Source organism: Heteronotia binoei, chromosome 1 (assembly GCF_032191835.1).
Source record: "Heteronotia binoei isolate CCM8104 ecotype False Entrance Well chromosome 1, APGP_CSIRO_Hbin_v1, whole genome shotgun sequence".
In the NCBI taxonomy this organism is placed as follows: Eukaryota; Metazoa; Chordata; class Lepidosauria; order Squamata; family Gekkonidae; genus Heteronotia; species Heteronotia binoei.
Window position 1 is genome coordinate 118300607 of NC_083223.1, and position 27711 is coordinate 118328317.

The 27711-nt window shown below is 44.1% G+C and overlaps 1 protein-coding gene across 1 annotated transcript; it reads right to left on the minus strand.

The window, feature by feature from the left end:
- Positions 1-9697: 9697 nt before the first annotated feature.
- Positions 9698-10715, minus strand: LOC132586711 (trace amine-associated receptor 2-like). The gene has a single exon (XM_060258780.1). It carries the CDS (start codon positions 10652-10654, stop codon positions 9698-9700), a length of 957 nt encoding a protein of 318 aa, XP_060114763.1. The 5' UTR covers positions 10655-10715.
- Between the last annotated feature and the right edge of the window lie 16996 nt (positions 10716-27711).

The window sequence follows — 27711 nt, forward strand, 5'->3', positions numbered from 1 at the left end:
GCCGTCCTTTTAAATGTGATGGTCAGAACTCCCTTTGGAGTTCAATTATGCTTGTCACAACCGTTCTCCTGACTCCACCCCCAAAGTCCCCAGATATTTATTGAACTGGACTTGGCAACCCTATGTTCCTGCAGCCATTTTAAATGCCCAGTCTGCCTTTGTCACCATCCCTTATTACAGCTAGCTTCCTAGCAACCCTTCTCCTTTATACAACCCACCTTCCCTTGCCCTTCTTAGGCATGACTTAAACATTTGTGCAGCATTCCACACACCCAGCAACTTTTAGAATTCAGCTCTCAGCTGCTATGCCTGCATTGTTAACAGGACTATGATCTACGTATATCCTAAGGGGTGGGTATTTATTTATTTATTTACAAAAGTTATACCCTGACTTTCTGCCCCACCATGGCTGCGGTCACACTCACCATTAAATCCATCCCTAACCTGTCGCTATTATACCCTGCAGCTTTTTTACAACAATTTTTTTTTTTTATCAGACATCCCTCCATCCTTCAGTTCTAAGCAGTGTTGGTTCTCATTGTTGGTTGATCAGAGGTCTCAACCGGACCTCATTTTTTGAGATGCCATTCCACACTCACGCAAGTGCAGTACCGTGGGATATCATGCTTGGCTTTAAAAAAAAAAAAAAAAGGTGGCAGAAAAGGTGGGCAATTTCCCCCCCCCCCCCCATTTAAACACCCAGAAAGGAAGGGGAAGCCCAGGAGTTCTCTTTGCTGTCTCTCTGCCGGGTGGGGAGACAGCAAAGGTGGGTCATCTACCTCCCCTCCATTTAAACACCCTGCTGTAGTGTTTAAATGGGAGGGGGGGAGCACAGCAACTCTCTTTGCTGTCTCTCCGCCTGGCGGGGAGACAGCAAAGGTGGGTGATCTTCCTCCCCCCCCTATTTAAACACCCCGCCGTGATGTTTAAATGGGAAGGGGAGCATGGCAACTCTCTTTGCTGTCTCTCCACCTGGCGGGGAGACAGCAAAGTTGGGGGATCTTCCTCCCCCCATTTAAACACCCCACCGTGGTGTTTAAATGGGGGGGGGAGCACGGCAACTCGCTTTGCTGTCTCTCCACCTGGCGGGGAGACGGCAAAGGAGGGTCATCTTCCTCCTCTGGCAGGGAGACAGCAAAGGTAGGCAATCTGCCTCCCTCCCCCCCCCATTTAGGAAAGGTCCCCTGTGCAAGCACCAGTCATTTTCGACTCTGGGGTGATGCTGCTTTCACAAAGTTTTCACGGCAGACCTTTTACGGGGTGGTTTGCCATTGCCTTTCCCTGTCATTACACTTCCCCACCCCCCAGCAAGCTGGGTACATATTTTACCAACCTTGGAAGGTTGGAAGACTGAGTCAACAATTGCTGGTGCAATGATATCATTTGGAGTGGGCTCTTGCAGGGAAGCGGATGTGTGCTTGCGACGAGTCGGTCACAATGGAGCATTCAAACATAGAAAGTACGTGCGGGAGTCGTTGGAAGCATTCTTATTCCGGATTTAATGTACTATAAAAAAAGTCCACATCTCAGTCGTGGCAGTTCAGGACACAAACGAGCCAACGACCATTGCCAGATGCTGATGTTTGGACAACCGCATAAAATCCGACATGCATCTGGCTTTCCTCCATGCCCATCTCGTCAGTTTATGTGCGCCTGACTTCGGCCCATGGCTACCAAAGCAGTCTAACAATTCAAATAAGCATTATAAAAACATACCAGAAAACAATTAAAACCAAAATTAAACAACATATTTAAAAGCACAGTAAATAAAATGTAGAGCAAGAAGGGATCACTGAAGGAATAACAGGATGTGACAGACAAGACAGGTTCTGCCCCTCCCTAAGAGTGACCAATGAGAACTAAAAGAATGTTGGAGAGATAACAGCAGTTAAGGGGGCAGTTTGGAGTTGGCAACTAAGGCATGAGAGGGTAACAGTTTGTCTGATTGAATGAAGCTGAGGTAAAAATAGCTTGAAAAGAGTCGATTTGCAACATCAGAGTCAAGATGCTGGAATGGAGAACAGTTCAAATGTTCAATGGAAGAGGAACATACCTTCTACATTACTGTGGTCAGTGTTATGTTCATATCATAAATAACATTTTGTTCTGTTTAATCCTGTGGGCTGTGTGTCTCAGGGGAAGAAACACCAGTAAAGATCTAAGCTGGTTTCAGGTAGCCGGCTCAGGTTGACTCAGCCTTCTGTCCTTCCGAGGTTGGTAAAATGAGTACCCAGCTTGCTGGGGAGAAGTGTAGATGACTGGGGAACATAATGGCAAACAACCCCATAAAAAGTCTGCCATGAAAACGCTGTGAAAGCAACGTCACCCCCAAGTCGGAAACGACTGGTGTTTGCACAGGGGACAAAATTACCTTTTTATACACATATTTAAGATACCAATAAATGGCAGCAGTGTGTGAATGGAATAGTGTTTGAGCCCCCAATCCCAATAACTCTGGGAAGTGTTTGATGGGTGTGAGCTACCCTGTCTGCTGATGTCTCTGTGAGTGAAAGAGAGGACCTGAAATGCAAAATGGTCATGACTCTCTAAACAGCAGGACTTTTTTTTTTTAGCAGGAACACAACAGAAACGCAGTTCCGGCTGGCTTGGTGTCAGGGTGTGTGGCCAAATATGCAAATGAGATCCTGCTGAGCTTTTTCTACAAAAAGCCCTATGTGAAACAATGGTGATGTCAGAGGGTGTGGCCTAATATGCAAATGAGTTCCTGCTGGGCTTTTTTTTTTACAAAGAAAGCCCTGCTAAAGAGGGTTTAAAAGATGAGAAGGGTAGCAAGGGTGATGGCCTTACCTACTTGTAACCTGGAACCTGAGAGAGGCTACTGAGGGTGGTAGGCACTCTGTGTGAATGGAAAGGTGCATCACATAGAGGAAATTTTAAAAAAATCTCCCCTCACTGGCAGAAGACAGTAACAGAAGGGAGCAGACAACTGTCCCTGGGGAGATATACATATTGTGCATCATGTGCTGATATGCTAATATTTTATGTATAGTGACTCAGGTTAAATGAGAAGTTTAGTTAATGCAAACTCATATGAGTAAATTCTTCTGTTTGATCAGCATTGTATTGAAATCAGGCTTTACTACCCTTCAAGAGGAAACTGAATCCCTGAAGAGGAAGCCCTCAGAGTATAGCAAAAGATTCTCTCCCACATCCAATCAAAGAATCTGAACTTAACACTTTTAATGGCTCTGCCTTTGCAAAAAAGGTTTAGCAACAGAGTTCCCCTAGATTTATCTTATTAAGGAGTGATTTACAACCTTTAATTCTGGTAATACAAAAGAATAAGGGTGTGAGTGCAGTTCTTTGAGTGTGCCCAGCAAACCAGACAGAACACCTACAGACACCTTAAATTTTTATCGGGGTAAGAAGTTATTTTTTTTAATGAGTTAGAACAAGGGTGCCAAATTCATTTGTTATGAGGGCCAGATTTGACATAAATGAGACTGTGTTGGGCTGGGCCATGTCAGGTTGAGCTGGGCCATGTCAGCCCAGGCCATGTGTATACCTATTTAAGATTAGGTAGCAGAGAAATAAACTTTATAAAGGACACAGGCAAACACAATTAAATATTTTTTTAAAAAAGACTTAAAACATGCTTAAAACATTAGCAATTGTTGGTCTTAAAGGTGCTTTCTTTGTATTTCTCCCATGGGATCCTAGGAATGGGGCAATGGAAGCTGTGGCTCTTTCCTTTCTTCCCAGGCAACGGGGGTGGGGGTGGGGGTGGGAGAGAAGCCTCAGCTGATAGAAGGAAGAGAGACTTGGCTCTGCTGTGCAATTGAGAGACCCTGGAAAAACAAGCTCTGTCTTTTCCCCTTCCTCTCCAAGAGAGGACCCTCAGCCAATTGAGAAAATAGAGAAAATAGAGCTCCTGTGTGATTGAGCAAGCCTTATAAAGCAAGCTGTTATGCAGAAGGAAGCAAGAGATAGAGAGAAGGAAGCAGACAACAGCCAGTTGTTCAGGGGCCTGATAGGAGCCTTCCAGGGGTCTGATTTGGCTGCCAGGCCTCATGTTTGACACCCCTGAGTTAGAAGGAACAAAATACAAGAATAAATTAATCCTACAATTACTCTGAAATTAAGTGCTAAAATTATCAAAGCATCTAGCATTGCTATTAACAAGTAATATTTTAAAAGCAAATTGGCTACGTAGAAAGATAAAGTGTTCCACCTACTTATTGCAGAAGATACAACATTTTGTTTTCTTTGAGCTAATGACCTGTTAACGAACCTCCAACAGGATCTCATGTTCTTACTGATGGATGCCTCAATTCATATTAGCCCAGAATTGTTGGATACCATGATACTTCTTGTGCCTAAGAAGAATCCTATGTCTGTACTTTGAATTAAGGTATATTGTTCACGTAGCAACATTATTGCATTTCTTAAACTGATAGTAGTCCTTGAATTGCTTCCTGCTATTTTTGCACTATACATCAAACCAGATCTTTTTGTTTTTTCATTTGGTTTTATTACTAGCAATGTTCCTTCTAAGTCTTGTGGAGTCTTGTGAGCAAAAATTGTACTTCATGAGCTATGGCCATTCAGGTTGGGAGTTACTGCATAAATTAGTTTTCTTTGGGACCATTTTTTTCTGAGCTAAGACAAAATGTGTGAGCCAGAGTCTAAAAACTCAGTTTAGAGGGAACACTGATTGCCACCCCAGTGTGCCCTTTAAGCTGAGTTAGTGTGAGCTAGCTCATCATTTTTTAGCCTCAGCTCACACGTTTTTGTCTTACCTCAGGAAAAATGACCCCAGAGCAAACTAATTTATGCAGTAGCTCACAACTTTAATGCCAATAGCCCTCTCTCTCGGCTTGGCTTCGCGAACGAAGATTTAAGAAGGGTGCAATAGTCCACGTTTGCTGCAGGCTCGCTGGTGGCTGACAAGACCAATGTGGGACAGGCAGGTCCGGCCACAGCGGCTGCAGGGAAAAGTCTGATTTGGGGTTGGTGCTGTAGCAGTGCGATTCTTCCTCAATCTCCTTTTGTCCTCAAGACCAGCTATGCGTGTGTTCTCAAAGGAAGAGACAGCCTGGTGGATGGTGTGCCTCCATGCTTTGCGATCTGAGGCTAGGTCAGACCACTGGTGATGGTTGATGTGACAGGTGCTAAGGGATTTCTTCAAGGAGTCCTTGTACCTCTTCTTTGGTGCCCCTCTATTTCGATGGCCGGTGGAGAGTTCGCCATACAGGGCAATCTTGGGAAGGCGGTGGTTTTCCATCCTAGAAATATGCCCTGCCCAGCGCAGCTGCGTCTTCAACAGCAGTGCCTCGATGCTGGTAACCTCTGCCCGCTTGAGGACTTCAGTGTTGGTCACAAAGTCACTCCAGTGGATGTTGAGGATGGTGCGAAGGCAGCGCTGATGAAAGCGCTCAAGGAGTCGCAGGTGATGACGGTATAAAACCCACGATTCGGAGCCATAGATGAGGGTTGTCATCACAACCGCTTTGTAAACATTGATCTTTGTGCCTTTTTTCAGATGCTTGTTGCTCCACACTCTTTTGTGCAGTCGGCCAAATGCACGGTTTGCCTTTGCCAGCCTGTTGTCAATCTCCTTGTCGATCTTGGCATCTGAGGAGATGATGCACCCTAGGTAGCTGAACTGCTGGACTGTCTTCAGAACTGATTCACCCACAGTGATGCAGGGAGGGTGATAAACTTCCTGGGGTGCAGGCTGGTGGAGAACTTCTGTCTTCTTCAGACTAACTTCTAGGCCGAATAGCTTGGCAGCCTCTGCAAAGCAGGACGTCATATGCTGCAGAGCTGATACCGAGTGGGAGACGAGTGCAGCATCATCAGCAAACAGTAGCTCAGAGTGCCAATAGCCCACAAAGTTGAATTTTTGCTCACAAGACTCCACAGCTTAGAGGGAATATTGATTACCACCCTTCTTCATCAATAAAGGTTTTATTTGGTCTAGCATCTCCTGGAATTTTCTTAAAATGTCTTGAATGGAGGGAGAAGAACCCACCAACTTGTTCTTATTTATGAGCATTTCTTCAGAATACAGTAACTGAGCCACTTTCTCCCTGAGTTGACAAACTTTATTCATCTTTTGACAAACTTTATTCAAGTCATTTACTTACTAAGCTGAAAACTTGGATGGACTCAGAACATCTGTTGGGAATAGAACAACCTGGATTCCAAAGGGAAGAAGAAGAAGATATTGGATTTATATCCCGCCCTCCACTCCAAAGAGTCTCAGAGCGGCTCACAATCTCCTTTACCTTCCTCCCCCACAACAGACACCCTGTGAGGTGGGTGGGGCTGGAGAGGTCTCTCACAGCAGCTGCCCTTTCAAGGACAACCTCTGCCAGAGCTATGGCTGACCCAAGGCCATGCTAGCAGGTGCAAGTGGAGGAGTGGGGAATCAAACCCGGTTCTCCCAGATAAGAGTCCGCACACTTAACCACTACACCAAACCGGATCAAAAACTAATCATTGTGTGGCCCTCGCACATATGGTTGAGAAAGCATACTAGAACCAAACAGGGTAGGTTATGTGTTGCTTTCTTTGATCTAAAATCTGCATTCAATATGTTCCTTTGGGATATTCTCTAGGACAAGCCATGCAGGAGAAATATATCAGTGGGGTTACTTTTTTTTATTAGTTATCTTTACTTGAATACTCAGATTAGAGCCCTTTATGATATAAATGACTGTTTATCTGCTTCCATAGAGGTCAGGAGGGGTGTAAGACAAAGTTGTATCTTTGCTCCTATCTTGTTTAATCTTTACATTAATGATTTAGCCCCTAGACTGAATATGCTGTCTTTGCACTCCACGTGGCTAGAGACTCATTTGATTCCAGTCATGCTATGTGCGGACAACAAAGCTCTAGTATCTGTAACTAGAGTAGGGCTTTGTCAATCAACTGTGATTTTCATTTAATATTGTGCTGATGAACATCTGGTAATGAATTCCAAAAAATTCCAAGGTTTTCATTTTTGCTAGATCTTATAGGCTGAAATTATTACACTAGAACATCTCAGGTTACATTACGGAAGAAGTCCAATTTTATAAATATCTGGGAGTTACATTCCAGCATTCACTCTCTTGGGCTTTGGATGCTAAAGAGATATCTTTGAAAGCCAAGAGTACAGCAGCAATTTTGAGGCTCCCCCCCCCCAAAGGTGTTTAATTTGTTCCTGCAGCTTTGAATCCTCACTGTTTTTGTATGCTGTTCCAGCATGAATTGGTAGCCTGGGTAGATGCCTAGATATAATCCAGATGAATTTTCTTAGACTGATTTTAGCAGGTGGAGTTCCTCATCCCCCTTCCCCTGCCTCTCATGCAGCAGATGGGCAGACTTGATTCTGCACAAGAATTGGGTGGCCAGGGGCTGACAGATCTTGAGCAAGAATCACATCTTGTGGGGAGCAGCATCCATGGTGGCCTTGACAGTGCTCCCCAGCCCCAGAGCATCTTTCACCAGCAGCTGAAGTGTGTTCACCAGGAAGATGGTGCCCTTGAGGTGAACATGCTTCACCTCTGCTAGTGTTTTGGTATCACCCTATTTGACCATGTAGCCACGGAAGATGTTGTTGCCACCCATCCACACCCTCAGGTTACTCTGTATCATGCTACTTAAAGAGTACCACAGTGGTGATGTTTTCTGCTATGTGGTTTGCATCCATCCCCTTCATATGAATGCAAACCACTTTGTAACCTAATGGCAGGACCATCCCCTCCTGGGGCCTGGGTCTTGCCCCAGCCATTGTGCTGGTTGCTCCAGAGGTCTGCTGTGAAGTGCATGATTCTGTCTTCCACTCTGGAGAGTTGAGCCTTGATCATCACCATTGCTGCCAGTGAAGGGCTACATCCTCCCCAAGGGGTTGGCCATCCACAGCACACATCTCACTGATGAGGTGGGTGACTGCTTCTTGGTCCTGGGCCCTCCATGTAGTCCCACCTATGGCAGCCTGAGTGCAGAGAGCCTTTCTTAGTGGGGTCTCCTACGGTCCCCTGCTGAGAGGAAGTGGGCCTCTTCTTCCTGGCTGCCATTCTTTCCTTTGATAGTACAAACCAACGAAAGGTGAGATTAAGATATGGTTAAGAACGTGAAGCCTAGAGATACTGGTGAAGCTAGCATATGCTATTTGTGATTACTGGAGGCTAAGACATTCCATTTGAAGTTTCATATTTCTGAGACACTAAGAAAAGAAGGCTAGAGCTCTTGAAGATGACACAAAACCACAAATATTTCAATAGCAAGTCAGGCTCAGGGATCCTTTTCTCCACAGTGAGAGGCTCATCTCTTGTTCAAAAGAAGTCCCCTTGGTACCTGTGGAAGAACAGCTAAAGAAATTATACAGGAACTTTGACCTCATATCAACAGGTTTTGGGGAATGTGTCTATAGAACATTACATTGGACTGAAGTTGTTTTTCACCATTTGTGGACTGTGTTAATATTGTGACATTTCTGTGTAGATTATATTATTATATTATATCTTATTCTCTGTTGTATTTTCACACTCTATTTAGTTGGTCTGTACTGCCTAGAGACCATGGTGCCTAGTATTTTCTTGCCTTACTCTTTCCTTTGATGGCAACACAGTTGGGTCACAGTGCATCCTTTGCATGTGCCTGCAGAAGATGGAAAGACAAATGTGGAGGGGTTGCATACCTGGTACTCTGTGGCATACCTGGGTGTGGCACACCTGGCATTCTGCCACACAGGGGTCACTGGGGAGAGTGTGGAAATCTTTCAGTCAACACAGTAGAAGAACCTCCTCTCAACTTTTAGGTAATCCAAAAAAAAACCCTAGATTTGCCTAGTGATCAGGTTGCTGCTGGCAGAGAGATTAATATCTACATAAGTCCTTCCAGCTGTTTAGGGCTCTCCTTATCTTCTCCAAGGCCTCTGCTGTGCAAAACAACCCCCCCCCCACACACACACCTCCAGTATGTATTTCAAAATCTATTCTTGATGTTCCTCTCAGTTCTGGAATTTGGGAATCGGTGCCAAAAACTTTTGAAATAGAATCCCAATAGCTGCATTTCACTAGAGCCTGAGTTCTCCAAGAAAGTTTAGGTCTGATCTGAGAAATAAAGACTTTTACCTGTTAGCCATATAGTGACACCTGCTATCTGCTTATGTGCAATGAAGGGCTGTCTGATAAGTTTATATCAGTAGAAGAACAATACCATAACTGTCCAATGATTTTGAACATTTTCTTATAATTCCTTATTATCCAGAAAAGAGTACTGATTCTATAATAAGAGACAATGGAAGGGAAGTAGAGTTGCCAATCCCCAGTTTGGTATATATAGAAAACAACCAAAGACTCTGCAGATGAAAGCCCCTTGCTGGGTTCGCCATAAGTCAGTGGTGACTTGACAGCACTTCACACACACATATGGTTGTGAGCTAATGATTAGCACCATCTATGCATGAACCTGGTCTTCTGACCCCTTGAACAGTTCAGTAATTTTAACTTGTGACACCTATCAGCTTATAACTCCTTGGTCACCTACCTGATAGGTAGTTCCATCTTTTGTTCAAGGCTGATAATACCATGCCTCCATCTGCCAGAACTAGCCTAGTAATCATTTCCTGACCTTCAGTCATAGGGAAACAGATTTCAATTTATATTAGTAAATCCACACCTAACAAAAATACCATTTATGCTAGAGAAACCACTAAATGCTTTGGTTTGATAAATGAGTTTATTTATTGATTTTCAGAAAACAGATTAGCAGTACAGAAATGTTGACTGAATATTTTTCCTAAGAGGATATACCTGAGTGCTTTTTGAAACCATGGGTAGAAAAAGCCATATATTAATGGGTTACAGGTAGAGTTAAAGTAGCCAAACCATGTTAAAACATCAAATAATACTGCAGGTGTTGAAAAACCTATAAAAGGATCAATTAAAATTACAAAGAAACATGGAAACCAGCATAAAATGAAAAAACCCATCACTATACTCAAGGTTTTGGCAGCTTTCCTATCTTTACTTGTGGAGAACTGGTTTTGTTTACCATCCTGGGATCTTTTGGGTTTGTTTTTCACGGCTTTCAAATGCTTTTTGGACACCTCAAAAATTTTTGCATAAATCCCAATCATTGCACAGCCAGGAATAAAGAAGCCAAATGAGAACAGAACTGTTCCCCACAGTTTATTAAACATAACTGGACAGGAACTAGAACATGCAACTAAAGTTGCATAACCTTCTATGCCAGAAGCATAGATTTCTGAGAAAACAACTCCAAAAGCAAAAATGGCTGGTGCCAGCCAGCAAAAGACTATCAGTTGCCTAATCACAGGGATAGTGATTTTGCATGAGTAATGCAAAGGATAACAGATGGCGTAGAAACGATCAACAGCAATGGAGCATAAGTGGTAGATAGAAACCAAACATAGCATCAGATCAAAGCTGTAGTGGACTTTGCAGAAGGTGATCCCAAAGTACCAGCAGTTTTCCACAGATCGGATCATGCTGTAGGGCATTATAAAGAAACCCAGGAGGAAATCAGTGACTGCCATGGAGAGGATGAGGAAGTTAGTTGGAGAATGCAGCTGTTTGAAATAGGAAATGGAAATTACGATAGCTAAATTCCCAAAGACTGTAATGACAATGACTCCACTTATGGATATGTACATGACTCTTCGAACACCAACTGGCATGAGGCTTTCAGGACATGATCCATTTCCAAATGGAGAGCAATCAATTACATCCTCAGAGGAGTTAAGAAAAGCCATCATCCTGAATCTGAGAAAAATAATCATTAGATGCAGCTTGTTTGTATGTATGTGTGTTTGTGTGTGTACTTTTAACATATCTCCATCAACTGTAAGTCTGGAATTCTAATAAAGTACATTTTATGTTGAGTCTGAAAACTTTTCTCTGAAGAATGCTACATGCCTACAGAAAAAAAAATTCTTGTTTATTGATCATAAATATATACATGGGGACAATTACATACATGCAGCATTATTTTAAAAAAAGTCCCTAGTTCACAATTACACAGCTGTATGGAAAGAAAAGTGAAGGTTAATTTTGGATCAATGCGAGACAAACTAAGATGAAAACAAAGACGTAAAGGAATGCTGATGCAGGAATAACCATGGAAGCCTGATCCTATGTTTATGTATTCAGAAGCTTGAAAAGGGGGGAAACTGTGAAATAAACCAAGATGTATACGAACAAAAGAAACAAGAAGGTGGAGTACAGAGCATGAACTGAATGTTAAAGAAAAGTGCAGTGTAATTTGTTAGAAGATACAACCATATTATTGACCACTGAGTCACTGCAGCTAACTCTGTGCTGTCTAATGTGCCTTTAGAATAAGAGCAAGCCACCCCCATCCTTCTCCATTTTTTTACTTCTCAATAAGCTAGTGTGTTGTAGTCATCAGAATGTCGGGCTTTGACCAAGGAAACATAAGTCTAGAGATCCCTACTTGCCATGGAGTTCTGTGGGTGACCTGGGACCAGGCACTCCCTTCTCAGGCTAAGCTAACTCACAGACTGAGTTTGAGGATGTGGTGAGAACCATCCCAAACTCCTTGGAAGAGCTAATAAATAAAATCTATTAAATAAACTTGCAAACTACATCCTTCCTGTTTGCAATATTGATCCAACTCCAAAGGTCATAATGGGGCATGTCTGTCATTGCCCCTTATCTGGACTTCTCCTTTACTAGTTTGGCAACTGATGGAACTGGTTCTAAAACCCTTTGGGAAGTAACTGATTTAATCCTCCTGATTAAGCCATTTTAAAATCAAGCTAGAGAGCTACTCCTGCAATTCATTTTGTTCATCTGACAAATACGTTTTGAGGATCAGTCTATTAGGGCTTCAATACAATGTACACTTGCCTCAAAGGAGGCAGTGAGCAGAGGCTGGTCCATTGAAAAATAATTTTTAAAAGAGTTGTGTTCTACCATTAGGCAAAAGCTCTAATCACTTTAATCACATATGATAGCTTTTCAATGATACTGCATAAATAGAATCTACTCACAACTCAGTGTAGCTGCTCAGGAATCAAGTTCTGTTCTTTAGATTCTTCTCTTTTTTAATGTCACCTATATCAAAAGAAACTCCAATTATGACATTACTTTAGTCTTGCTTTTCTAAATTTGAGATTTTAGAAAGAAAGAAATTCTCAAGCAAATGAATGTTTGGAAGTGTGTATAATCAGCATAGCTCCCCAACAGTCCAGCACATATTTATAGATCTACAGATAATGTGTTGTCTGAGTAAAAGCTTCTCAGGGTTGTCAACCTCTAAGTGATCCCTGGAGATCCCATGGAATTACAACTGCTCTTCAGATGATAGAAATTAGTTCCCCTGGAGAAAATGACTGCTTTGGAGCATAAACTGTATGGCATTATAGCCCACTGAAGTCCCACTACTCCCCAACCCCAACCCTCTCAGAATTTCCCAACCTAGAGCTGGAACCCAATTGCTCTCACCATTTCCAGATAATATTCAGTCTCCAACATTTTTGTTTCAGTGGAAGCTGGATTTAGCACCCAAGTCATTTGCAATAAGCAAGGCTCACAGATTTCTCCCCCCACCCCCAGCCCCAGCTTCAGCCATAATGAGCATCATTTCATGTGACCACGTAAATCTGTGGCAGCCCCTTTTATCCTCATGTTGACTTCAAGTTTCCTCAATCTTATTTTATGAATGTACTCTTATGAACACATCAAGGAGTCTTCTCTCGAGATGTCATCACCTATGGGCATTTGAAAAGCCAGGTCTGAGATGAATTTAGAGTTCTGATATATGTACTTGACTGGCTCAGCACAGCCTCAGTTGAATGGCTGGATACCCACATAGGCTAGGCTTTTCCCAGGCTACCATTGGCTGAGATGGTTGTGTGAGAGACATCATTCTGTTTCTATATAATTCAGTATATCAAGAAAAAAAATCAAGTACAATCCATTTTCTGAGCTAGACTTACTGAAATAGATGGGGACATGAATAAAGAAGTAATATGAACAGAGACGCAAAATGGCTCTCTAGACTGTATCTTTCAAAAAAATTGCAGCAAAATATTGTTAATTAGGATCCACTGAAATCTATCCCAAGAATTTTGCCAAGAAAGCAAAACCACATTTTCTATTTTCCTCCCTCCCCCCTCCCCCACAAGCAGCCTCTTCTACCTGCTGTTGCTGTTATATTAGGTGTTACTTTAGGTGATAAACAGAGGAAGGACCTGTCTTCTTGTACATTGTAAAGCATCATGACCTTTGATGGTGAAAATAATAATAAAAAAGTCATTTAAACTGTCATGTTGAATTAGATGCCAGATCCAATCATTCTTCCTGATGTCTTTTTCTAAAATAGGATATAAGAATGCTGTATTTTTATGACGATGCAGTCAGGTCTCAAGAGAATTTCAAGCACAAGAAAAGGTTCAGATTATATTTTGTTTGTTTTGTTTTTGCAATTACAATCAAAGAAAGGCTGAAAGAATTTTGCTCTTAGTCCTTTTCACTGATTACAGCTTTGGTACTCCAGCTGTGCTTAAGGGGAGAATATGTTACTTGTCATCCTCCTGATAAGTACAGTCATCATGTTGTGTGTATACAGTCATATGCATAATTATTAGCTTCAGTATACATGATTGGCTTCCCAGTTTTTGTTTATGGTACATGTTCACAAACCGTAACTATGAAAATATATGCATTGAACTATTCGCACAAAATGGTGACTCTGGGTATTAGGAGAATTGTGGGTAGTGCAGTTTCCCCTTAGGCACAGTTTGAGCTCCAGCATTGTAACTGAAAAGGTCTTCTTTCTATTTCATATTTCCTTGACCTGGATAATCCAAGCTAGCCTGATCTCATTGATTCTCAGAAGTGAACCAATGACAGGCAATGCCAAACCATCTCTGTTCATCTCATGCCCTGAAAACTCTCCAAGGTCAGCATAAGTCAGCTGTGACATGACAGCACACACATACATACTTCATATCAGATCCCTACCCGAGACTCCTCCAGCTGTACAACTCTCCACCACTGGACACTTTGCTCCCTCACTCTCCCAAACTCTTTTGCTGCTCCTTATGCTGGAAGGAAGGAAAGGTCCCCTGTGCAAGCACGGCAGACTTTTTACAGGGTGGTTTGACATTGCCTTCCCCAGTCATCTACACTTTCCCCCCAGCAAGCTGGGTACTCATTTCACAGACCTCGGAAGGATGGAAGTCTGAGTCAACCTCAAGCCAGCTACCTGAACCCAGCTTCCACCAGGTTTGAACTTGGATCGTGAGCAGAGCCTAGGACTGCAGTACTGCAGCTTTACCACTCTGTGCCATGGGGAACTGCCTCTCAAAACCCATTTTTTCCCCACATGACACCTTAGTTCCTAATAATGTGTGCTTTGAATGAGCAAACAAATTTTCCACATTTGCAAAACTCTACTCCTACCTCTTTATTGTCCTCCCATTATTTTAAACTTTAGGTGATAAACAGAGCAAGGACCTGTCTTCTTGTACATTGTAATGCATCATGGCCTTTGATGGTGAAAATAATAATAAAAAAATAATTTCTGCTAAATATCCTGATCTATTCAACTTATTGAAATAGAGCTGCCACCCCTATCACTATGAAGGGAGAACTGCTGGCAACCCTAGCTGCCTGCTGCTGCTTCAAGTGATGATGATATTGGATTTATATTCCACCCTTCACTCTAACAGAGTCTTAAAGAGACTCACAATCCCCTTTACCTCCCTCCCCTACAACAGACACCCTGTGAGGTGGGTGGGGCTGAGAGGGCTCTCACAGCAGCTTCCCTTTCAAGGACAACTCCTGCAATAGCTATGGCTGACCCAAGGCCATTCCAGCAGGTGCAAATGGAGGAGTGGGGAATCAAATCCGGTTCTCCCAGATAAGAGTCCACGCACTTAACCACTACACCAAACTGGCTGGTGGTGGGAGAAAAATAAACAAAAACTAGAAACAATAGCTGTATTGTTGCATCACTTCTGGGGAAAATTTAGAGATAACACAAGGTAGAACTCTGTGGTTTTCCCTGGAAGTGATGGAGCAACACAGCTGATATCACCTCTCCTCTTGTCCCCATTCCCAAACTCTCTGCCAGTTGCCAGGCTCAACCTGGTAACTCTGTCCTGAAATGCCCTTTATTAGGAAGGAAGCAATCGGATTACAGATTATGGCACCACATTTTAGATCAGGGGAAATTAAATCTTTTGAAAATTTAGAAATACAGTTTTCACAATAACTTACATTTTGCAAATTATCCTTTTTCATTAACATAGCACCATCATAAGAATATAAGAACATAAGAAGAACTCTGTGGATCAAATCAGTGGTCCATCTAGTCCAGCATCCTGACTTACACAGTGGCCAACCAGTTCCTTTGGAGGTCCAACAACAGGGCTTAGGGTCTGACACCATCCTCTGACATTTTTTTCCTGGCACTGGTATCCAGAGGTTTACTGCCTCTGAATACAAGGTTTCCTTTCATCACCATAGCTAGTAGCCGCTGGCAGATCTATCCTCCATGAATCTGTTTAACCACCATTTAAAACCATCAGGGATAGATTAACAATTAGGCCAAGTAGACACTGGCCTATGGGCCCCCACGCCTTCAGGGGCCCCAGTTCGGCTCCCCGCCCCAGTTTCCCCCCTCTTTGCAGCCCTCCCAGCCTGCACGCACAACCAGCAACTGAGCTGCTCTTTGCCCTATATGCCTGGTGCAGCTGCTGCTGGCATTGCCACCAAATTTGCTTCTTTCTGTCTTTCTCCTGCAGTTTACTAAAAGGGACTTTTAAGAAGGTGCCTGCAGGCTGCAGTGGGGGCCATGGGTGGTGGGGTGGGCACTCAGGCTCTGAGATAATTTGCAAGCCCCCCCCCCCAAGATTTCAACTGTCTAGGGGCCTCCACAGGGTTTAATCCAGCATTGAAAACCATCTATGCCCATGGCCATCACTCCATATTCTAGGAGATAATTCTGCATTCTAATCTAGAATAATACTAGCATTAAAAAAAAATAAAACAAAAAGACTATTTTTGGTATATTTGTTCAATTAATACTTACTTCAGAGTATATGGTAGATATACAGTGAAAACAGTATTGGCATTGGCAGCTAAGTGGATTTGTTTGGCAGCTGACATCTCCATTGACCTGCCTGTACAGAACAACAGGAAATTCATGTATGGATCACTTAACACATTGAGTTTTCATGGCCACTGAGAGTCCCAGTTTGGATCATGGAATTAAGGAGAAAGATAATAGAAATCAAAAGTGGAAAGGAGAACTGACCTCTATTGAATAATACCGCTTTGCACCTTATAAACTGATTATATACCTTGGAAGCTTTGTATTATGAATTGTGATGTTTACAACTTAACTTGGAATAAATATTGTATGAATTATTAAAACTGTTGATGTTTGTTAATTATTTCTTCTTGGCTATTTTCTTGCTTTGTACCTTCTTCCATGATTCTCTTGTTGTCCCACCTGGAGGCTGGCATCCCTAATCCCCAGTAGGAAAAATAAAACAGACTGTTCATTTTAGGATTCAACTTTAGTGTGGTGTATCTGAACTCCCCCTAACCTGACTTTGACTCAGACAATCAGCTGCAAGGGAACTTGTTGCCAAAGCACACAGAGCTCTGATTAACTCAGGACCATAGTGCTGGGGGAGAAGGGAATTCAGTTTCCCCATTGAATTTTCCCAACCCAATCTGCCCTTGAGGGAGTGCTGGTTGTGCTGTTGTGAGGGCTGCATTTTTAGCTCATCTATATAGGTATAGTAACCCAAAAGGGTAAGCAGTACCCATACAGAAAAATCTAAGCCAGGAAAATGGCATGGGGAGGAAGGTTGGAGCCCCTTCTCCCTTCTGACACTACAATCCCAACTCAAACTGGGGCTCCATAGTTGTAGAAGTACCCTCACAGTTGATATGTGTGACTGAGTCAGCCTGATTAGGTCAGGGGAACTCAGGCACAACATGTTAAACATTATAATGTGCAGTTTGGCAGTTAGTGCCATGGTACTGTTACAAATCCTCTCCCTCCCCATCCAGATTTCAGGACATAGACTGTATTCTTGCACCCAGCTAAGGCCTATGCAGTTCTAACAGAGATTTTGCCTGAGATTCTGGAGAGCCACGGCCAGTCTGAGTAGACAGTACTGACCTTGATAGACCAATAGTCTAATTCAATATAAGGCAGCTTCATGAGTTCATTTGTTCTCTGGATTTGGGAATCTGAATAACGTTCAAGAAATTCATAAAGGTGTTCTAAAATATGAGCAAGTAGTGCTAACTGTGGATTAATAAATGGTAAGTGTGGATGAATAAAGATAAATAAAACAAAACTATGGGTAAATATAATAAACAGGTGTGGATGAATAAAGATAAATAAGCTGCAGCCCTTTCTGGGCAGAAAAAATCTTGCCAGTGTGGTGCATGCCCTGGAAACATATAGATTATATCACTGCAATGAACTCTACATAGGGCTGCCTTTAAAGACTGTCCAGAAGCTACAGGTGGTACAGAAGGCTGCAGTCAGAGTACTGACTGGAGTGGGTTGTAGGCCTGGGACCAACATACCTTAAGGACACCTCCTCCCAAATAAACCTACCTGTACACTCCAGTCATCTTTGGAGGCCCTGTTTTGGTTGTCCCTACCATTTGAGGCTAGATGGTTGGCAATCCAAGAGAAGGTCTTTGCAGTCATGGCACCAAAACTTTGGAATTTCCTCCCTAGAGATATTAGTGTGTCTCCCTCTATTGGTGTCTTCAACCAGCAGGTGAAGACTTTTTGTTTTTTTTATTTGGCAAACCCTAAGTAAAAGCTACTGGCTGTCCTAGTATTTTTTGTTTACGCGTTTTAATTGAATTATTTTATCATTTCAACTAAATTTTAATTGTCCCTGGGGTGACCGTTAAGCTATACGGCCCAAGGTTGGCTCCAGGGAGCCTTGGGATCCCGTCACTTGGAATTGTCCACATCCATGGCTGCACGGCTTGGGGGATGGTGGAGCACAGGTGAATGGATCTTCCGCGTGGCCGGCCGGGTCCGAGCCGTTGGGTTGGCTCCCACCCGGGGCCTGGGGCTCGCCCAGTTCCAGGTTAAGGAGGTGGTCTGTTTGACCCCTGGCTTAACCTGTCCCCACTGTTTCCCTTGCCATTTTAAGGTAATAAAGTTGCTCTTTAATCCATATTTTGTTGTCTGTCTCATTATTCCGACTGGGGTGGCAATAGTGTGTCTCCCTCTATTGGTGTCTTCAACCAGCAGGTGAAGACTTTTTGTTTTTTTCATTTGGCAAACCCTAAGTAAAAGCTACTGGCTGTCCTTCTAGTATTTTTTGTTTACGTGTTTTAATTGAATTATTTTATCATTTCAACTAAATTTTAATTGTTTAATTTTTTGGTGTTCACTGCCTTATAGAACCTGACTGGGTGGAAAGGCAACATTAAAATGTTATAAATAAAGTAATTAAACATTTTAATCTAACAGCAAAGATTTCTAGTAAGACAATATAATGCAGTTGAGATGAGAACATAGGAAAACAAGGAGGGGGATGGAACACATGCTAAGATGTACACAAAGTCTCATTTTATTCCACAGTAGGGATGGCATTTATATTATCAATAAATAATTGTAAACTTCTCTGTGTGTGATACCAAGGAATTACTTGACTGATTAAAATAAAGTCTCATAGTTAATGCAAAAAACAATTTGTGCTAGTGATAGTGAAGACACCAGCAGAGTGAATTGTTCTGATAAAAGGGAGCAGAAAATAAAGTGACCTGCAGGAATGAGAAGAAGACTACAAAAGACAGAACACAACTGTGATCACCACAACTACAACCTGAGATTTTTAGTTCATTAGAAACCCATTAAGCAAATGGTTCCATACTGTCATTTTGTTTAAGTTTTCAAGAAAGTTAAACTTATGAGATCATCACTGAAGATCAGTTACAAAACAAAGGAGAATGCAGCTTCCACCTGGGAACTATTTAATGAGACTGGCAATTAGATGTGTTAATAACAAATTTATGGCAAACAACGCTTTGAGACATACTTGTCTGCATTCTCCTAGGTTAGCTTTAATGCATAATATGATCAGGCAAAAAGCACAAAGCATTTATCTTATTCTTCTCTCATTTGCTATATTGCTGACTTTAAACAGAACCAAGAGATCTCATTAACACTCCTCTGTTGTATTTCTCAGTCTTAATGAACAAGAGCAGCACAACAGAGCTAATTAGGAACTAATGAAGCCAAACACTACTGGACTTTTGCAAAAGTCTCCCTTGTGAGGTTATATGTTTTGAAAACAGAAGGCATGGATGTTCTTTGGGAAATTCAAACTTTAATCAGGCACTAGAGGAAGAACTATTTCTGAGTTAGCTGGGCTGCATGAGTGTGTGTTAGCATCACACAATAGCACTAAGGGACACCACATCTCATTGTGAGTTATCAGGGAGAAATCTAAAAAAACTACACTCTAATAGATGGTTACAGAATAAAGAAGAATGAGCAGGAAAACATACAATAGAAGAAACGATGACAGAAAAGAGGGTGATTTATCAAAACTAGTCAGGGAAAAGAAAATTTAGGTAATTATAAACTTAGAACGTGCTGTCAAGTCACAACTGACCCCAACTATGGGATGTTCAAGGCAAGAGATGAGCAAAGATGGTTTTCTGTTGCCTTTCTCCTCGTAGCAATCCCAGTCTTCCATGCTGGCCTTCCAACCAAGTACTTTGCATTGCAAATCATGCTTAGTTTCCAAACCCTGATGAGCTCAGGCCAAATTGTGTTATTTGGGATGCTGTAGGCAATTCTACATTTATATTAATATACATATGTGATGGACTGTCAAGGCTTAATGCCTCACAGGGCGTTTTCGCACTGACCTAAATCAGCAGCGACCCCCTCTTCACCGCGCAGGATCGGCACGGATTTCGCACTAATTGCCGCGGAGCACCCGGAAGAGCCGGAAAGTCCCGCGGCTTTTGCGGCGCAAATGGAAACTGGTTTTTGGCGGTTTCCGTTTGCGCCGCAAAAGCCACGGGACTTTCCGGCTCTTCCGGGTGCTCTGCGGCAATTAGTGCGAAATCCGCGCCGATCCTGCGCGGTGAAGAGGGGCGTCGCTGCTGATTAAGGTCAGTGCGAAAACGCCCACAAAGTCCAAGAACCTTTGAGTGACAGGCTATTCAAACAGAATTCCATGGAGAGCATCAGTTAAGAAATGATAATAACTGACAGCTGAAGAAGAGAGAGCTGAGCACTGACTGCGGATTGGAAAAGAGGCTGAAGGACTGAATGGATCATAGTGGATCTCCATTCAAGATAAAAAGAAACAGAGCTTCTAATCAAGAGAAGTAATCCTTATTCAGTGGAAAGGGAAATAGCTCTAAAACAATGAGTGATCCCTGGTCTTTATATAGAGAACTCGGTTTTATGTAGGGGTGCACGTTCAGTTCACCTGAACTGAATACAACCCTGCAAAACAGCTGATTCAGCTGTATTTGGTGCTGTATACAGCTTAATCAGATCAGAGAATCTGATTCAACTGTATACAGCATCAAATTTATCAGTCCTGAATAGCCACTGAAATCTGGTGGCTATTCAGCTCCATTAAACCCTATGGGCCGTTGAAGTCAATAGCAAAATAGGGTATAATGAATGGTGGCTGGGGGAGTCAGGGAGAGGCACCAGATTTGCAGGGCAGCTGTGGGAGTCTCTCTCCCACAGAACCCCCAAGTTTTAAAAAGATTTGATCAGAGGTTCCCATTCTATGGGACCCCAAAGTGGTTGCCCCATTCCTCATTGTTTCCTAAGATGGGAAAAACTTGCAAACACATGCAGCAGTCAGATTCTTCTAGAGAATCTCGACAGTGAATAGCCAACTGTGAGGAGGATACTTGTTTGTAAGGAGCATAACAGTGCTATGTGCCCAAGCAAAACATGTGCCACTGTGGCATTGCCAGTACCACACACACACACACAGAGGACCTTAGCTTCACATGTATGGGTACCAAGATGGCGGCAGTCGAGGGAGCTTGGAGCTAATTCTCCTCGAATAACAGCTTTCTGCCACCTTTATTATCTACTAAAACTTCCTGCTGTTGCCTATACGGTGTATATGCTGTTGGGGAAGGCGAGTATTTGGTCGACAACTTGCTACCTTGCCCTCTCCCCGAGAAAACAAGCGGTTACCTGCGGAACCGGCCAGAGCGGAGTAGAAGCGGCGTGGTCGGCTTGGGCGTGGTCTGCCTGGGTGACGCTGCGGGCCGATTTGTTCTGGGGTGTGGACCAGCCGTGGAGGAGCGTTGAGCACTGGGACGACCGTGGTTGCTTGTTGGGAGGTGGCGGAGCTGAGTAAAGCTGAGAGCTGAGAGCAGAGAGCGGATCAGGGCTGAAAGCGGAATCGGGCAGTGTGAGGTGGAAGCGCCGGAGCCGGGTAGCCGGAGGCGACGACGGTGGTGCCGGCTGAGCCACTGGGAGCGGCGGCGGCTGGGCTGTGAGAGGAGACGACGGAGCAAGGCACTAAGGCGGCCGAGGCTGCCAGTGAGACGACTGCACCTCTCTCCCCCTCCCCCCCACCCTGTGTTGTTGAGACTGGGGAGTTGGGGGGGGTGACCGGCGACCGTGGACAAAGACCGGCCAGAAGATCGGCGGGGCTGAGGCATTGCCAGGCGGTGAACGCCTGGGACTCTCTAGTGTGCCTGAGGGCACTGGCCGTGCGGCTGGGGGTACACAGGGAGGTTGGCACCCCCCTGGGTCCCTTAGGCTGTGCGGCGGGCTGCTCCAGGTTGCCAGATAGCAAGGCAATATACTATGCCTCTGGATATGATCATGCCCCTGGTACAAATACACCTGCACTTTATGGCTAATGCCCTTTACGAACTGCTCTCTATGAACATCCCAAAAATAGGAATAAGAACATCCGCACCTTATAGGCACTGACACTTTAAAATAGCAGCACTTTCTACTTGGTTGTTTACATCCCCCCCTTTTTAATTCCCCAATTCTAGTCTATTTTAGCTGCCACTATTATTAGATTGGATTGTATAATTAGTAAATTGTTGGTTATTTAATAAGATTTTGATTTATTTATTAATTAGCTAAATGGAAGAACGATAATTATGGCAAATTAATTAGGGCAGATAAATTGAGTTGGGAGGGTTTTATAATTAAAGAGCTGTACGGATTTAATTAATTAAATTATATTTTAGCTAATGAATAATAGGTAGAGTGGGGTAGGGTCCTAAATTAAATAACTATTGGTCATTATTGGCAGGCTAGTTTAATCGATAAATCGGCTAGAGAAGGGAGGGCGGAGGAGGGAAATCAATAGACTCAGCTGTGCACCGGGTTGAATTTCTGCTAACACTGGCAGGAGATGACTGGTCTGGGGATTCCAGTACTCCTGGGGAGGGGAAGGTATGATGGTGGGAGCAGGCAGAATTATAAAGGAAGGAGGCCGAGACATGACAAGTCTCGGCCCCCTTCCAGCCTGTGTCCCATCCCGATGGTGACAGGTTGTGGAGCCAGGTTAAAATACTCACCTCCATCACTGGTGTTATGCAATGCCAGGTCCATAAACAATAAAATCTCTACCCTTCGGGACTTCCTGTCCGAACAGGATGTGGACCTGGCATGCGTGACCGAGACCTGGGTGCGTGACGGGGAGACTGTAGCTATCTCCCAGATGGCGCCCCCAGGATACTCGGTCTTTCACCAGTCATGGATTAGCGGGTGGGGGGGAGGGGTGGCTCTATCCATACGAGAGGCTTACTCCTTCCGGGCTCTCCCAGCCCCGGAGATTGAGGGCATTGAATGTGCCGGTCTGGCATGGGACGTTGGGGAGGGGTTGGCGATCTGGCTGGTGTACCGACCGCCTAACGCACCGGCTAGCGCCTTACTGTCCCTACTGGAGGCCGCAGCAGGCTGGGCATTGGAGCACCCAAGGCTCTTGATCCTCAGTGACTTCAATGTCCATGCCGATAACGCGACCTCCAGTCAGGCGACGGACCTGGTGTCATCTATGGCGACACTAGGACTCTCCCAAATTGTTACAACGCCCACTCACCAGGCGGGGCACATGTTAGACTTGATCTTCACGGCGGGAGTTTTAGTGGATGATGTTACTGCTGAAGCAGTGCCATGGTCAGACCACTATGCCCTCAAGGCTCGTGTGGATGTCCCACCCCAAGCCTGTTTAGGCGGCGAGTGTATTTTAGCTCTCCTGCAGAGCCAGATGGATCCGGAACAGTTCCTGACGGCTCTATGGGATCCCTGGCGGTTTCTTGGATGACTTGGTAGAGTCTTGGAACGATGGGCTCTCCCAGGCCATCGACGAGATCGCACCTAGGCGCCCTCTGCGCCCCCGCCAAAAGTCGGCACCCTGGTATAACCAGGAGTTGCGGCAATTAAAGCGTGGACTCAGATGGCTAGAGAGGCAATGGTGGCATACTCAAGACGAAGCGATTAGAACATCTTATAGAGAAGTAATGAAGTCCTATGAGATGGCAGTCAAGGCCACAAAGAAAACATACTTTGCGGCTAAGATTGCATCTGCAACTTCGCGCCCGGCACAACTGTTTAATACAATTCGGACCCTTATAGCTCTGCCATAAGGCAGACCAAATTCTAAAGAATTGGAGATTGGCTGTGAGGCTTTTGCGAACTTTTTTGCAGATAAGGTCGCATTGCTCCGCCACGACTTTCCCGCCATATTGGAGACAGTATGTGAACCTGAGGCTCCGTGCCTGTCTTCAGAGTGTGTCCTGGATGGTTTCAGTGCTCTCAGCCTGGAGGAAGTTGACAGGATCCTTGCATCTGCTCGCCCTACAACTTGTAATCTGGACCCCTGCCCCTCCTGGCTTATTAAAGCTTGCCAGAGGGAGCTTAGATATCCTGTACGGGATATCATAAACAGATCCCTGATGGAAGGGCATTTTCCAGCACCTCTGAAAGAGGCTGTGGTCCGCCCTCTACTGAAGAAACAAACGTTAGATCCTGCCGAATTGACACACTATCGGCTGGTTTCGAATTTACCCTTTTTGGGTAAACTCATTGAGAGGGCAGTGGCGTTGCAGTTGCAAAGCTTTCTGGAGGATGCTTCCGTTCTTGACCCCCATCAGTCCGGTTTCCTTCCGGGTCATGGGACGGAGACTGTCCTGGTCGCTCTGATGGATGACCTCCAGCGGCATCTGGATCGAGGCGGCTCGGCAGTGCTGGTGTTGTTGGACCTATCGGCAGCGTTCGATACGGTTGACCACCGGCTGCTGACCCATTGTCTCGCCGACATGCGGATTCAGGGGTTGGCCTTACAATGGCTCTCCTCGTTCCTTGATGGTCGGGGACAAAGGGTGGCAATTGGGGGTGAGCTGTCCCAGAGGCACGCACTGGATTGTGGGGTGCCTCAGGGGGCAGTTCTTTCCCCAATGTTGTTTAATATTTACATGCGCCCCCTTGCCCAGATTGCCCAGAGGCATGGGCTGGGTTGTCACCAGTATGCTGATGACACCCAGCTCTATCTACTCATGGACGGCCGGCCCGACTGTGTCCCAGAAAACCTGGACCGGGCATTACAAGCCATGGATAGATGGCTCAGGCTGAGTAGGCTGAAACTAAATCCAGCGAAGACAGAGGTCTTTTGCTTGGGTCGCCATGGTCTGGGGGGGGGGGGAATTCCCCTTCCAGCCCTTGACAGTGTGCCTCTGACAATGGCGCACAGGGTCAAGAGCTTGGGGGTACTACTTGAGCCTGCTTTAACTATGGAGGCCCAGGTAACAGCCACTGCTAAGTCCGCATTTTTTCACCTTAGGCGGGCGAGGCAGTTGGCTCCCTTCCTAGAGCAGGACGATCTAGCAACAGTGATCCATGCAACGGTCACCTTAAGGTTGGATTATTGTAATGCCCTCTACATGGGGCTGCCTCTGTGCCGAACCCAGAAGTTGCAGCTAGTGCAGAACGCCGCTGCCTGGCTGCTATTAGGGCTCCCTAGACGGGAGCACATTCAGCCGGGCCTCCGAAGACTGCACTGGCTGCCAATAATATACCGAGTCCGGTACAAGGTGCTGGTTATTACCTTTAAAGCCCTATATGGTCTAGGACCTGCCTACCTTAGGGACCGTCTCTTCCTATATGTCCCCCAGAGAGTACTGCGATCAGGCTCCCAAAATTTGCTTGTAATCCCCGGACCAAAGGAGGCCCGGCTGAAGTCAACTAGGGATAGGGCCTTCTCCATAACAGCCCCTTGCTGGTGGAACCAGTTACCGGAAGAGGTCAGGGCCCTGCGGAATATTGGACAATTCCGCAGGGCCTGTAAGACAGTCCTCTTCCGGTTGGCCTATAACTGACCGGCACTAAAACTATCAAAACATCAATAGGAAGTCATAGTATATTGTTGGACTGAAGTACTGATTTTAATGTTTTTTAATGTTTTTTAATGTTTTAATGATGTAAACTGTTATTGTATTTAAAATTAGAATTTTATTGTTAGAACCCTCTGTGTTGTGAGCCGCCCTGAGCCCGCTTCGGTGGGGTAGGGCGGGATATAAATCGAATAAAATGAAAATGCAATGAAATGAAATGAAATCTGAGAATCTCTCTGAATTACAAACCTGGAGGGTGCTTTCTGCAAGGACCACAGCATAGAAAAAGTGTAATGAATGCACTGGTGCTAAGCAGCTGAGCCCTGTGCTAACCTAATAGTGACCAGTCCAGTGACACAACCCTAACAACTACTGCCCAGCTGTTGAACCCAGTGCCTTTGTAGCCTGGGTATACAAAAAAGGAATGGACACATCTGAAATCAAGATTCACCAAGCCGAGCAACCTGTTTTACTGCAACATCATTTCAGAAAACATACTGGAACAAGAGATTGCTGAATTATAATCTTTACACTCATTACAAAACTCAAGACAATGGAACCCCTGCATTCTGATATTCAGGGATGTTAGGGCCCCCAAATATTTTGCCCCAAATAACCCTAAATCTGAATTTTACTGGAGTGTTTTTGCACACTCCTAGTTGTATGCCCCTGCCTTCTAAAACTTAAGAGTCAAATAAAACTCAGGAACCTATGACTGAGTGTTTAAACAGATACTGAAAAGAAAGCTTCGTCTTCAAAGTTGAAAATATCTTTTTGAAAAGTAAAAACACTTACTTGTTGGCAGCAAATTTGCTGAAACTCTTCTCATTTTAATTTCAACCCACTGGTTCTGTTTTTATTATTGGTTCACCTCATACATCTCACCCTGACCTTTCCCTCTCAAAGTTAAATAAAATATTTTGTTCATGTGTCATTACAGGAGTAGAATATTAGTAGGTGATTTTGTCTCTTCCCTCAAGTCCCTAGGCTGGGCCAGCATTAAAATCTATAATAACATGACAGGGGGGGACAGCCTTAGTCCAACAAATAATAAGAAAATAGATGTATGAGCTGTTCTGCAAGAAAGAAAGAAGAAACAAGGGGAAAGTCCTGTACAAGAGGGAGGGGAGAGGGCAAGATCACTATATGTTCCTTATTTTTAATATAATTGGTCTTTGTTGGGCCTGAACTTTTATTTCTCACCCTTGCATAGATATAAAGCCTTCATGCCCTGTGGTCTGCTTTGTTCCTGGTTTCCAAAGTTTCCAAAGAAGTTGTCTGATCCAAAGAAGTTGTCTGTTTCCAAAGAAGTTGTCTGATCCAACAGTTTGTCTTTTGGGAGTGACTTTGGCCAGCTGCCAGGTGGCTTCCTTTGACTATTCTGTCACTTCAAAGGGTGCAAAGATTAAGAGAAGCATGGCATGTCCAGATTTGATCATCTTTATAATTAGAAGCATAGAATTGGAAAGGACCCCCCCAGGTCATCTAGTCCAACTCCCTGCACAATGCAGGAGATTCACAAGTACCTTCCCCTAAATTTACAGGATCAGCACTTCTGTCAGATGGCCATCTAGCCTCTGTTTAAAAACTTCCAAGGAAGGAGAGCCTACCACCTCCCAAGGAAGCCTGTTCCACTGAGGAACCGCTGTAATTGTCAGGAAGTTCTTCCTAATGTTGAACTGGAAACTCTTCTCATTTTAATTTCAACCCACTGGTTCTGGTTTACCTTCTGGGGCCACAGAAAACAATTCCACACCATCCTCAATATGACTACCCTTCAAGTACTTGAAAATGGTGATCATATCACCTCTCAGCCACCTCCTCTCCAGGTTAAACATACTCAGCTCCTTCACCCTTTCTTCATAAGACTCGGTCTGCAGAACCCTCACCACCTTTGTTGTCCTCCTCTGGACCCTTTCCAGCTTGTCTATATCCTTCTTAAAATGTGGTGACCAAAACTGAACACAACACTCCAAGTGAGGTCTTACCAGAGCAGAGTAAAATGATACCATCACTTCATGAGATCTGGACATTACTTCTGAATGGTCTTCAAAAAATCTCAGTACATACTTTCTATAATGCCTGCCTTACAGAAAAAGAAAGATTGTGATACCCTAACAAGTTTGCTGGAAATATCATTATTGTTTTTCCTCATGGTGATCCTTTTATGTATTGCACATGCATGTATAATATGCTTATAACATTAAAGGCAGGCAACATAATAATGGTGGGAAAGATATGATCCAAGTTACAGAGCACCCTGTTGTACAGAGTCTTTATTTGCTGTTGGGGTCAAGCTGCAATAAATCCAAAGCCTACCCAAATCCCTGACAACCAAATCTATGATTCTCATGTACATCCATAG